Source organism: Anopheles aquasalis, chromosome 2 (assembly GCF_943734665.1).
Source record: "Anopheles aquasalis chromosome 2, idAnoAquaMG_Q_19, whole genome shotgun sequence".
Taxonomy (NCBI): domain Eukaryota; kingdom Metazoa; phylum Arthropoda; class Insecta; order Diptera; family Culicidae; genus Anopheles; species Anopheles aquasalis.
Window position 1 is genome coordinate 79,915,647 of NC_064877.1, and position 12,500 is coordinate 79,928,146.

The 12,500-nt window shown below is 49.4% G+C and overlaps 6 protein-coding genes across 6 annotated transcripts in view; 2 read left to right on the forward strand and 4 right to left on the reverse strand.

Annotated features, from left to right (window-relative positions):
- Positions 1-2,260: 2,260 nt before the first annotated feature.
- Positions 2,261-5,459, reverse strand: LOC126581794 (zinc finger protein 665-like). The gene is made up of 8 exons (XM_050245677.1): positions 5,303-5,459; positions 4,938-5,242; positions 4,651-4,867; positions 4,369-4,576; positions 3,934-4,301; positions 3,325-3,866; positions 3,213-3,254; positions 2,261-3,144 (listed from the first exon to the last, which is right to left on the reverse strand). The coding sequence occupies exons 1-8, from the start codon at positions 5,429-5,431 to the stop codon at positions 2,274-2,276; spliced, it is 2,682 nt and encodes an 893-aa protein (XP_050101634.1). The 5' UTR covers positions 5,432-5,459; the 3' UTR covers positions 2,261-2,273.
- Positions 5,460-5,537: 78 nt separating this feature from the next.
- On the forward strand, positions 5,538-6,478 carry LOC126581808 (signal recognition particle 14 kDa protein). The gene is made up of 3 exons (XM_050245704.1): positions 5,538-5,643; positions 5,708-5,780; positions 5,870-6,478. The coding sequence occupies exons 1-3, from the start codon at positions 5,620-5,622 to the stop codon at positions 6,100-6,102; spliced, it is 330 nt and encodes a 109-aa protein (XP_050101661.1). The 5' UTR covers positions 5,538-5,619; the 3' UTR covers positions 6,103-6,478.
- Positions 6,479-6,551: 73 nt separating this feature from the next.
- On the reverse strand, positions 6,552-7,717 carry LOC126581804 (UPF0193 protein EVG1 homolog). Its single transcript, XM_050245700.1, has 3 exons — positions 7,222-7,717; positions 6,786-7,157; positions 6,552-6,722 (listed from the first exon to the last, which is right to left on the reverse strand). Exons 1-3 carry the CDS (start codon positions 7,310-7,312, stop codon positions 6,565-6,567), a joined length of 621 nt encoding a protein of 206 aa, XP_050101657.1. The 5' UTR covers positions 7,313-7,717; the 3' UTR covers positions 6,552-6,564.
- Positions 7,718-7,963: 246 nt separating this feature from the next.
- LOC126581801 (GTP-binding protein 10 homolog) lies at positions 7,964-9,433 on the reverse strand. The gene is made up of 4 exons (XM_050245688.1): positions 9,353-9,433; positions 8,766-9,291; positions 8,331-8,693; positions 7,964-8,256 (listed from the first exon to the last, which is right to left on the reverse strand). The coding sequence occupies exons 1-4, from the start codon at positions 9,392-9,394 to the stop codon at positions 8,030-8,032; spliced, it is 1,158 nt and encodes a 385-aa protein (XP_050101645.1). The 5' UTR covers positions 9,395-9,433; the 3' UTR covers positions 7,964-8,029.
- Positions 9,434-9,536: 103 nt separating this feature from the next.
- LOC126581805 (proteasome subunit beta type-2) lies at positions 9,537-10,429 on the forward strand. The gene is made up of 2 exons (XM_050245701.1): positions 9,537-9,713; positions 9,803-10,429. The coding sequence occupies exons 1-2, from the start codon at positions 9,623-9,625 to the stop codon at positions 10,327-10,329; spliced, it is 618 nt and encodes a 205-aa protein (XP_050101658.1). The 5' UTR covers positions 9,537-9,622; the 3' UTR covers positions 10,330-10,429.
- Positions 10,430-10,439: 10 nt separating this feature from the next.
- The window catches only part of LOC126581800 (minor histocompatibility antigen H13), a 2,360-nt gene continuing 299 nt past the window's right edge, over positions 10,440-12,500 (reverse strand). The window contains exons 1-2 of the mRNA XM_050245687.1: positions 11,371-12,500; positions 10,440-11,307 (exon numbers count right to left, since the gene is read on the reverse strand). The exon at positions 11,371-12,500 is cut by the window's right edge and continues 299 nt beyond it. Of these exons, the coding sequence (XP_050101644.1) occupies positions 11,193-11,307; positions 11,371-12,461 (1,206 nt within the window). The 5' untranslated portion in view covers positions 12,462-12,500 and the 3' untranslated portion in view covers positions 10,440-11,192. The remainder of the gene's footprint in view (positions 11,308-11,370) is intronic.

Consider the following 12,500-nt stretch of genomic DNA (forward strand, 5'->3'; position numbering starts at 1 on the left):
ATTCCTTCCTTCCTTCCGGTTCCTTCGTTGCCGAGGCACGCACCGAGTCGATCGTTTGTGCAATGACGCAGCCAGCACACGAACCGTGGTGGTGGCCACGCAACGCACCAACCAACGTGCCACGCAATTCCACACGGACTCACGCGACCGTCTCCTTCTTCTGGTCGGTCTGCATTGGAGACAGTGAGGGTGGTGGCACGGGTGTTGCACGGATCATCGTTAATAGATAGTTGATTAACATTTTTTATGAGACACTCCGGACACTTTGGCTAGTTCGGAACGCGCGCTTGAAGGAACACGTGGGTTCAAGGGCTGGGCACCCATGGTCACAACACTCTCCTCAACCTTGAACGCCACGAACTCCGTATGCCATGCGTTCGCCTTCAACTCAAGTGAAATCGTCTCCTCCAAAAGGCGTGGATTGAAACGTTCGGTAACGCAAGCCGGCAGTCATAGCCGCGGTGTGCTATGAAACTCGGTTCCATTTCCAGCAGCACAAAATGTTTCCCTGGGAAAATCCAACGAACCAACAAGACCCTGCCTGGTGCTGGCCAGGGCAATGCATGACGTGCAGAGCCCATTCTTCCGAGCAGCCGTGCGGAACGAAGGAAATCCTTTTTGCAATCCTTTCGCTTTCCACCGGCCTTACGCAACTGGCAGCCAGCAGCCAGCTCGTGTGCCCCGGTCAAGGACGATTAACATAAGTAGCATCATTTATCACGGGGTCTCTGGTATGAGGCGGTGTCCGGGTTTTTACTTTGCCGGCGGCTATAATAGTTGGAATCGTTCGAGAGGCGTCCTCGAGGTTGCCGCTGCCGGTTAAGTGGAATCGTAGTTGGAATACATCACGCTTCTTGGAACATTTTTTTTTGTTATTGAACTTCTGTACGATATTCATCAATTCAGGAGACGACACAGAACTTGCGAATGCCCTGGCCCTGTCAGCGGGTAATCTCATAATCAGTTTCCCGTTTTTCACGCCCCTGCCAAGGACGAACCTTAATTTATAGACTGCTTTTTGCGTCGTTCCCCCCCGGGGGGAATACCGTTCATAACGGGGAAAGTCCTAAATCCCTGCTAACCAGCTGAGTCTTCTTTCTCCAGCCATCGAGCTGGAGTTGTTTGAAAACTTGACTCAAACAATCGGCATCGGCCGAGTGGTCCACGTCTTTGCTCAGAAATTGGAAACCGAACCAGACCAAGACAGTAAGATTAGAATGGATTTCGATAGGAGAGGGTCTTATTCAGTATCATCATTTGCTCGTATGTTTTATGGGTCTTTGTGTCGATTCGATGGCCGGTCCGGTGGCCCGGTACCCTCGGGGCATCTAGAAATGGAAGCATCTTGAACCAGGTCCCAGGTGTACGCTGGACCAGTCCGTTCATCGAATTCAGATTTTTATTTATTCCACCGAGCACCGAGAGCCTTTCTTTCGTTCTATCCATGGCTCGATGTAGGTCAGCACCATCGAGGAATGTGCACTTTACTTCAACAATGCCTAATACTTTGGGCAAACCGTCCACGACCACGTCTTTCGTTATTCAGATAGGGGTTGCGTTATGAAATCAGCAGCAAAAAGCGGCCACACAGAAACCTCTTCTTGGCAGACACCGTGGCGATGCGCATCCAGTTTATGCTCCAGTTCCGGTTCTCCGGTTATTAGTTGAACCGTCTTTTCTATTTGTGCAAAGCGCATTCATCCCTTACAGGACAGCGCATACATGGCGGAGAGATGCTGTGTTATTGTTCTGTTCCGTTTTTGCAAATCCTTCTTCCGTTACTTGCTGTTCCGCTGTTTCCTGGCGCCGGCCACACAAGCCCCGCGCGTGTGTGTAGGTGTTTTTGTGTTCCCTTTTTGGGGCCAGTTGGACGGCTCGTGGGTTGTGAGGGCAACTTTTTCCGTGTTTTCTCATGCGTAGAAAGCTTATAATTGTTGGGAAAGTTGCCCAAGCACGAAAACCCTCCCGCCACCAGAATGACTGAAACACGTTGATGGAGTTGGACAGTGGCGAATGGGCCATTCGGCCGCGACTCTGCTCAAGGGCATTCGGAAAAGTTTGGAAGTTACGAGCGGGGCCTTTAAAAGGCCACTTTTTTCGTTTCTTTCGGACGCGACGGTGAGATACAAACTGAAGGATGAGTGTGTACGCAAGAGAACTATTTCAAGAATACCAGGACGATTGTTTTTTTTTTGGGCATTATAATTCGTGTTATTTAAATATTTTCAAATAAAGTTACATTTTATTATTAGCAAAAAAAACCGCCTCTCCTTTTAGCTTGGATGGTGCGTTCGACGATGAGACTTTAGATTGCTGGCACAAGTGAACGCTTGGCTACAGTCCGCACACTTGAATCGCTTGTTTCCGGTATGGATCGCGTGATGCGTCATGAGCGATTCCCGGTATGGGAATGCCTTCGGACAGTACTCACAGCGGAACGGTTTCTCACCCGTATGCGATCGTTCGTGAATCTTAAGCTGCCCCTTGGTGCGAAAACGTTTCATGCAATAGCTACACATAAACTGTAGCTGATCTTTGTGCAACTCCTTGTGAACCTTCCATGCACCGTAACTGGAATAATGCTTGCCGCATGTCTCACACTTGTAAATCGGTGAATCACCACAATCGGATCGTTCGTGGTCGGTCAGTACGGAGCGTGAAGTAAACCGTTTACCGCACCGAAGGCATACAAAGTTTAAACGACGTTTTTCCTTCACACCACGATGCGCGTAACGAATGTGGCCTTGCAAGCAATCTGGATCCTGAAACTGTTTCTGGCAAATGTTACACACCAATCGGTCACGGTGCGTAGCCAGCGCATGCTGTCGGCTATCTTCTGCCGTCTCGAAGTACCGGCTACAGCAAGTACACTTGTGCAGTAACGTACCATGCGGTCCGTGATGCCGCACATGCACTTTCAATCGCGCCGGATTGCTGTACATCCGCCCGCAGTACTTGCAGCGATAGAGGATGTCCGGCCAGGGGGGCTTTTTTATGAGATGCAGCATTTCAATAGCCGTCAGCTGAATACCGTGCATTCGCTCGAGGTGCCTGGCGATCAGATATTCCGACGTGTGCTGTACTGGGCACAGATTACACTGATAATCCGCACCGCTTACTATCTTGTAGTTTTCCTTCAAGGTTCTGCGGAACATGAAATCGAATTTTATCTCTCATTTCCTTTAAACCCACTCAGCTTATTCGATACTTACTGCAACTGTTTCTCCACCTCTTCCACTTCTAGGCTAATCGTCCTGTGAAAACAATGCATCAACATTAAATTTATCGCATAAAATCAAAGCAACAGTTATCATAACGACTTACATTTCATCGATCTCATCTTGAGAAAGTTCTGCTCTGGACGGCTTCTTCGATGACTCTGTTGAAGTTTCTTTTGTTGGTATTTCATCTTTCAGGTTGCTTTTGATGTTTCGTACTAGTTCCGGGTTTGTACTTTTCTTTGACTTTCTAGCTGATCTACCGTTTGCATTCGAAACATTCTCTTCGAACCACAAGCTTTCGTCGCCAGATGATGAGCTGGTAGATTCATTCTCCAATTCCTTCCGTTCATAATCCGTCGGTGGAGGACCGACAAGGGCTTCTTTAGTGGCAGGTACATTCAGTGTTGTCGTTTGCTGATTATTTATTTTATCTTCCTTCACAGGAAGACATGGTTCAACTCGCGTTTCAGTCTCTGAAGCGACAATCGTGTACCAATGGTGTTGTTCTGCGTCATCGCCAGTTATTTCGTGCCCATTGTTGACTATTACACAAAGGTACGAATCTTCACCGTCTGAGGCTCTACCGAGAGACGATTTGCCGCATTCTTCGGTTAGTGATATTCCGGATGGTTCGAGCATCTCAATCTAACAAAACAGCAAAACATTAGATTATTTTAGTGCCAACCATGATGAACAGCTAAAATAGATCTACCTCGTCCTCGACGCCAGCGCCTGGAAGATGCTGCTTATTGACGCTGTGCTTCATTGTAGGAATAGCATCCTCGTTTTCCATCTTCCAGCTAGGAACAGTAACCTCCATTTCATTTTGATCTACTGCAGACTGGCCTTGCGCATTGAGATCCACTTCCAATAGCGTTATGTGCTCTCCCGCAGGAATAATTTCCATTTTTTCTTCACTCGCCAGAAGGTGTCCTGTATCCTCACTTTCAGATCCAGATACTTCCTGTACCTCAAAGTGTTCCGTATCACCATCATTCTCGTCGTCTAATTTCGTCCGTGAAATGAGCACCCGTTTGCCGCTCTTTACGATTGGAAGGGGTTTCGCTTCTTCCACCACACCTAAACCGACAAAATGATAATGATTAGGACCGGATGGTATTTAAATTAATTTCATTGCTTCGCATACCCTCAGCACTCGATGGGTCATCGGAAACGGTTTTAACTTCTTGTTCCTTTCTCCCACAAGTTAGAGGTCTCCGTTGAAGATGTTTGATGAGATTTCCTTTACATGAAAATTGATCGTTACAATGCGTGCACACGTACGGTTTGATGCCACTATGCAGGGAGGAGTGCGTCACAAGACTCTCACGATGGGAGAAAGCTTTGCCACATTTCTGAAAGAGAAGAAGATTCAGAATACTGTTTACGAACATGCTGCAAATTGGTATTAACACGTAGCTTTACTTACATTACACTTGAAGGGTTTGTCGCCTGTGTGCACCCGTTCGTGAACCTTCAGCTGCCCACGGTTGTAAAAGCTGGCACCACAGGTATCACACAAATGGCTCTTCTTGGCCTGGTGTAGCCCTCGGTGCACACCTAAGGATGCTTGCGAGGAATAGTACCGCTGGCAGATATCACACTGGAAATGCTTCTTCGTTCCACACTTGGACTCGAGGTGGACACTATCAGGGAAAAAAAGAACATAAAATTGGTCAGTTACGATCCCATTAGAAACGGTTTCATCTTTCTTACCGCAACTGGAATGTCGTCCGGAAATGTGTCCCACAAGAGCGGCAAGAAAGAGTACCGCCATTGCTTCCTTCGGTAGGTTCCACATGTACCGTTTTGTGGTGCGCCTGGAACTGTGCCTCATCGAGAAAGGATTCCTTGCACAGCCGACACCGATACACGGGATGAGCCTGGCTTTTGTGTTCATTCCTTGCCTGGGGCGACGTGAACGGTGCCTTGCACACGGAACACAGAAATCCTCCCGGTGGTTCGTGCTTCTGTTGGTGCCGCTCAAGCCCGATCGTGTCCACCAGCTCATAATTGCAGATCTAGAATTCATGTTCGAGATGAGCACACACGCAGTTCGTTATTGTGTTGATTGGCCTTACCCGGCACGTGAACCGAGTCGCGTCATGCTTCAACGTTTCCTGGCGAGGACGTCCACGTTTCCTGGGTTGTCTGGGCGGTTGGCTGGAGGAATTTTCCTTAAAAACTGAGCTTTCTTTGGTGGAAAACATGAAAAACCGCCCGATTGTTTATTTTGATTAGTCCGCGCCACAAGAAACGTAACATTCTGGGCATTAAACGGTAGTTTTTTTCGATGAATGACAGTTGATCGATCAATGGGGCCACATCTACACAAAACTCCACGCTGTTCAGGATTCCCGAACTTTTACTGCGATTTTATTCGATATAATTTGCCAGGATGGTTTTATTGAGCAACGAAGAGGTAAGCCGTTGATCCGGAGATTCCCTCGACCCACACTAATCCGACTGGTTCGTCGCTCTTTCAGTTTTTCACGAGACTCACCCTTTTAACACAATCCGCACGGAAAGATTCCTCCTTCACGGTTACCATCAAGCGATGTAAGTCTTCACGCAACTCGGGCCACACCGAAGAATCGCTGCTAATTACCGCCCATCGCCGGCAATCTGCCGGCGTTTTATGCTTTCAGATGACGGACACGATAGGCCAAAGCCGCGAGAAGGAAATCCCCCGCTACCGGTGCCGGACGAGTACAGCTGCCTGATCCGGGCCCGGTCCCGCTCGAAGAAGCTGTCGACGGTGGTGAGGCGCGACGATGTGGCTAAGTTTATGGAAACCTATTCCAAGGTGCTCCGCTCCAGCATGGACGGTCTGAAGAAGGTGAAAAAGGTTAAAAACAAAGCGAAAGCAGCGCAAGGATAGTGATTACCGCGCCGCGGGAGCGAAAGTGTTCAGGGGGCAACCTAGACGAACCCGACCCCGGTCAGAAGTGTGCAATTTCGTTCGTCGTAAACCGAAGAGTGCATTTCGAGCTTTATTCGTTTCATCCTATCCGGCTCCACCGGATAAAGAGTTATTTCATGTCCTCGATGCCGCGCCCGCTTTTCTTCATCGTTCGATGTTTGATCCTTGGAATGAACCGGAATAGGACCGCGAGAAACGCCACGCGAACCCCGTTGCGTTTCTGTACGACGTGTGAAGAGAGTGTATTTGGGGTACACCCGGACGTAATTTTGCTGTAGAATTAAGCGTGTAATGAATTTAATATAAAAGGAAAGGAATGGTGAATTTAAAACAGCGCGCAATTGTGTGCGGTTTCGTGTCGTCCTTCCTTCGAAGTGTCCATCAGTGCATGGGTTCGGTGCTATCGGAATTCCGTCCGTTTCAGATTTCATTGTCCTGCGATTTGCTCCGTTCCAGGCGCTTCAGTTCGTTCAGCTTCTCGGCTATCTGGAGCTGGATCGTGGCGCGATGCTTTTTACCTTCGCCAAGTGCTTCCATCTCCTCTAGCCACTGTACGCGTTCGTTGATTTCCTCGAGCACTGAAAACGTGGTCACGATCAGAATGGCACAAACCACCTCAACCCTCCGTGGACTATACTTACGCTCACTGGCACGATCCGGAGCCACAAAGTCCATGCAATCTTCACTTTTACTACGAACCACCCGTCGCCGGCGTCCATCATCCGGGAACACCTTGATGCCACTCATCTGCTCCTGCAGCTTCTGCTTCATCTTCTCGATCGGTTCCTTCGGTTTGTGTGGCACATACTTCTCCACATCGAAAGCCCCGCTCTCGATGATTGTGTTCAGTGATCGCTTTTTTATGTTTTTCCTCGGTATGGCCAGGGGCAGGAAGTTGCTGTACTCCTGCTCGTACTTGGGTTCCTTCGGCAATGGCAGCGGTTCCCCGTTGCGTAGATGATAATTGATTTTGTTCCTTTGCAGGATAGTCAATTTCGCTTCCTCCATGAGTACTAAAATTGAAAAAGGCCAACTTATCCATCGACCGATCGTCACTTTCACCGGAAAACGGCTCACCTTTGATCAAATCCTGCGTTTCCTTCGTGTAGCGGGCACGCGGGGTATGGAAGAGCCCACCCTGGGCCACACGAGTGCTGGGCCAATCCATGTTTCGGTGGTTAAAGAAACAGCTGGCTGTGGCTAGACTACACTGCACTTTGCTGGATGCAGCTCGGTGATGTAATGCAACCGTGTCAGCGTGTCAGCTTCGCTAAAAGGGCTCAAGGCAGCAGAAGGCAACCTTCACGCCAGAGACCCGCGAAAGTTTGATTGATTCTCGATAGAGGTTGGCCCGCTAATCCACCCAGGGCGCTGTCTGCACGAACGCTGCCGATTAAGGTGCCCGTATTCTGACAGTAATTCAGCCCTATTCTGACTCTCGTGTCGCCGGATCACCGCCGCCGACAGGCCGATACACGATGCCAGGCGCAGACGAGTACGATGCACTGCACGCAATACTCCGTGTGCTTGCCTACTTAGCAATAACAATTTATGGTCAGTGAGGAAAAAAGGAAAAAAAGCAACTGTTCAAGTATGTCGGCTCCAAGCAAACCGGCCATAAATGCAAACGTTGCCCCTGGCAACGCATCGCACTTGTTCGGTTCAATTGATTGACGGTGCCGGTGGTAACCATGCTTCCCGCCGGAGCTACCGAACAGCTGCTACCCGGAGCTAGGAACATGTCGCGAGGACATGCGCGTAACGTGCATTATGGTGGATAATATCCATAAACGATAATGCATGCACAACAGTCCAAGGATAATAATACATTGTATGGTAATTTATTTACATCCTCACTATTGGCAAACTATGACGAAGGCATCCTTTACACCACTTTTGGTCCCCGTTCGTGTAGTTTTTCGCGAAGGTTCGCCTCTCGGTCAGAGTTTTCTATCCGTTGCTGTTCTTCCTCTGCCTTCAGATCGAGAATGGTGCGTACCTCCTGCTTCACCTTCTCCACTTCCGTCATGCTTCTCGCCGAAATGGGGATCACGCTGTCGATCGTAAGCAGCTTGCTTGGTTTCAGCTCTTCGGGACATAGGTCCAGGCCATCTAAGGATTAAGTAACACATATTCATTACGCATTGAATGCAACCGAATTGATGAATTCCTCAAATTCAAATTACCTTCAAGTGACTGAAAGTATCGGTCGTATTTGCAGATCTCTTCGATTGCGCCCTGCTGATCCATCTTGTTGATCACCAGTGCACACGGTTTGTCCAGCAGCGTCTCATCGTACAGCTCCAGCTCTTTGTTGAGCGCATAAATCGTTTCAAGGCAATTGCGTGTCTGATGCCTTGGACTAAGCTGGAAACCGAACACATCCACGATGATAAGCAGGAGCCGTGTCCGCTCGACATGCTTCAGAAACTTGTGTCCCATGCCGTAGTTGGCGTGAGCACCCTCGATCAATCCCGGTAAATCGGCTATCGTTATCTGCCGGTAATCTTCATACTCGATCGTGGCAATCTGTGGTCGTATTGTAGTAACTGTTGAAGGGGAATTGGAAATTTAAATCGAATAAAGGCGCCCTAGGCCGGAAAACAGCCACACAGACTTACAAGGATAGGAAGCGATTTTCGGCGACGCACGTGATACCGCCTTCACCAGTGTGCTTTTGCCGGCGTTGGGGAACCCAACCAATCCCACATCGGCAATCAACTTCAGATCGAGCGTTAACGTTCGGAGTTGGCCTGCTTTGCCGAGAAACGAGTTTCCAGAGCAACCACCACTACCTCCACCAGCTGCAAGACAACTCTTTCCTTCCTCATCCAGCTCACCAACGACCGTGCCCTCCAAATCGTCCAGCACACGGATACCGAGGGGGACCTCTACCCGTTGATCCGTGCCTCTTCGTCCTAGAATTCGAGCCTTTGAGCTTTCCTCCCCGTTCCCCGCAACGATTCGTTTGTTGGAGAACTTTGCTACCACGTCGCGTAATGAGGTGCCATCCTTTGCCACGAAATAGACCGCTCCGCCCTGTCCGCCGGCACCACCGTACTTTGGTAAGCCGTTTCCACCGTGTCCACCTTTCACCGTGAGTCGCAGTGTGTCAAGAAATCGTCCTCTAAGGGAGTATCTTAAAGGCTACGGAGAAGAGACGAGACAGATTAATAAGCGAACGAGTGGTGTGGCATAACTCATGAACCTTTTTAAATGATTTCAGCAGAAAACTTTGAATAAAAACCATTTTAAACACCAACCAGCACGCAGCACGATTGCATGTTTTTGCCGGTTTTCCCGGTGAAAAAGTTACATACATGACTCATTGTGGTTGCCTGGTGGAGAATCCTCTGTGTCAATGGGGCGGTCCGAAACGTCAAACCGCGGATTTTGTGTTTGTCATTCTCCGGTCGCGATTCATGAAATTTGTTGTGGATTTCTTCAAGAAACTTGTACTACTTTATTCGCGTTAATCATGGAAACTTTGCTCGGAATCCGTGGTCCTGACTTTGTGATGCTGGCGGCCGATTGCACCCATGCACATTCGATCATGGTGTTAAAGGACGGTGAGTACGACCGCAAACAACTGATGCGGGTTGTGCATGTCACGCTTAACCTGACTAACTTTCCTCCGGGACGCCACGGCCACTTGCAGATGAGGAAAAGATCTCCGAAGTCTCGGATACGGTGCTGATGGCGACCATGGGAGAACCCGGCGATCGCGTACAGTTCACGGAGTACATCAGCAAAAACATTCTGCTCTACAAAATGCGCAACGGGTACGAGCTGGGCCCGAAGGCGGCAGCACACTTCACGCGCCGCAATCTGGCCGACTATCTGCGATCGCGCACGCCTTACAACGTGAACATTCTGCTCGGTGGCTGCGATGAGGTGGACGGACCGCAGCTACACTACATTGACTATCTGGCCAACTCGCTGCCGGTCAAGTACGCCGCTCACGGATACGGCGGAATGTTCGTGGCCAGTATCTTCGATCGTTACCATCACGACCGAATCACGAAGAAGGAAGCGTACGAGATCTTTCGCAAAGGAGTGGCCGAAATCCATCGACGCCTGATCCTGAATCTGCCAAACTTTAAGGTAGCAGTCATAGATAAGGAAGGCATCAAGTATCTGGACGATATTACGCCGGAAAGCCTGAAGAAACCGACCGCCGCCTAAGGCAAGGCGGAAGGCGAAGCGAGACACGAATTGCGGGGGAAGGTTCTTATTTTTTTGCAGCATAAAAATCAGAATGAAATACAATCCATAAAAAAATGCAGTGAATCTAGTTATCTTTTGTTCCGTTCACAACGTACGAACATTCAGTTTATTTGTAAAGCATTCTTCGGAGATTAAAATACTTCACTGTCTTTGCTCTACTCTCATAAATTTTCCCCGTAGTTGCCCAATCCGAATAACCACGCGGCGGCAGTGCCTTCACACGGTTCACGCTCGTTTATCAAAATTTACTATGGTCGCGTGCACCAACCCTTCTAAATCCAATGCATCTCCGCGGTGTGACCTGTAATGCTCTTGTCCTAATGCTGATGTCGCTGCGTTCGGAATCAATCCGAATGTTCACTCCCTTGTTCCACAAAAAACTACACAAATTATCGTAATTTAGTAAACGAATCTAATTCAGTTCCCCCGATTCTTTTCAGTCCTGTGAAACAAAGCGAAAAAGCGTTTCCGTCCGTTCAAGGTGCTCGATAAGATTTGATTGCAAAAAGCTATTGGTTTGATGTAGCTCGTCCCGTTAACTTAACTATTTTATCAGTACCCCTACAGCTGACTCCTCCTGCTAGAGAAGGAGGTGCTTTAAGATGTTTGTGCAAACGTTACTATTTGTGACTTTCCTGCTCGTTGGAATACTACTAAAGGATTGGCCTGGAAAGCGGTTAACCGCAGCTGCCGCCAAATTAATGTATCCTTTCGCTCGGATTCATGGATGGAAGCATCAGCCAGGTCGGTCGTCTGGTATAGGCAGGAAGATTGACGAGGCAGAGGAGCAGGCGGGTACTAGTGTGCGAGAGATCGGAGATTTATTTAGCCTTCTTCGATTCCTTCTTTTTCGTTTCCTTTTTCGCCTGCGGTTCCTTCTTCTCTACATCCTTCTTCGAGCCCTCTTTCGTCTTTTCTTCCGGATGATCTTCATATCTGTAAGTATCATAAATGTGATTAGAGCACTGCTATCCCGCCGTCAAAGGGGTGGTTACTTACGCCAAAAGCTTCTTAATATCACCCTTGAGCAGGGCCAGCAGCAGCGGTGTACCGAGGCAGGCCGGTACCAGGTACAGCAGAGCAGGCTGTGCGTGCTTGAATACGTGCATCACGAAGATCGTTGCCAGCAGGCCAACGAAGTAGGCAATGTACGTCGCGTAGAAGTACGTGTTGCTCTTGCGCTTCAAGCTGTTGTCGAAGCGAAGCAGCAGGGCAATGAAGATGCCGGGGATAACAATATCGCCGAGCCCGAGCACGGCAAAGTTCGAGGCCGACAGTCCATTCGTAATGAGATCCTGGGGGAAGACGAGCTTGATCGGAGCTTCGAAGGAACGGGCCACCGTTACCATGACGTTCGTACCAAACACCCAGAAGATGTCGTACACAAAGAGACCACACAGCAGAATGCAACCCGTGGCAACGTTGTTCAGGTGCAGCAGTTCCACGCCGTTCACGGCGAACGCGATGCCGAGCAGGTTATTGGCGATCCAGTGCTTCTGCAGCAGATACCAAACGCTAATGACCAGTGACACGATGAAGCAGACGATGTCGTGCGTCGTAAACCGGTAATCGATCAGGAATCGCTTTTCCTTGCTCTTCTTTTCACCCCCTTCCGGTGGCCCTTGGACAAAGGAGAGATGGTACGGGATCTTCGGTATCGAGGCAGGTATCAGCGAGCTAATGATCGGACTCAGCAGGTGCGACAGGGCCATCACACCGAGGAAGAAAAAGTATCCGGTCAGCAGGAAGTTGATGTTTTCCTTCGAGAAGATCTTGAAGAACATGTACAATCCGAACAGCGCACAGGAGGCCATGATCGGGAACATCATCGCATCATGCGACGACATCGTGTCCGGCTTTTCACCCGTCTTCTGGAAGGCCGTCTTCTGTTCCTTGTGGTGCTTCACCGAGCGGATGGAACCGAAGAAGATGGGCAGCATGGCCATCACCACCAGTGTGCCATATGCCAGCGCCATACCTTCCGGTGTGGACGGTATCTTGCCGGTGGCATTCGTCGTCGCGCCTTCCGTCTCCGTGGCCGTGAGGTTCTCCTGCACCTGGGCAATCACTTCCTCCACCACGTCGGCCATCGTTTCACTCTCGGCTACAGTCTACGGTTCACTAGAAAC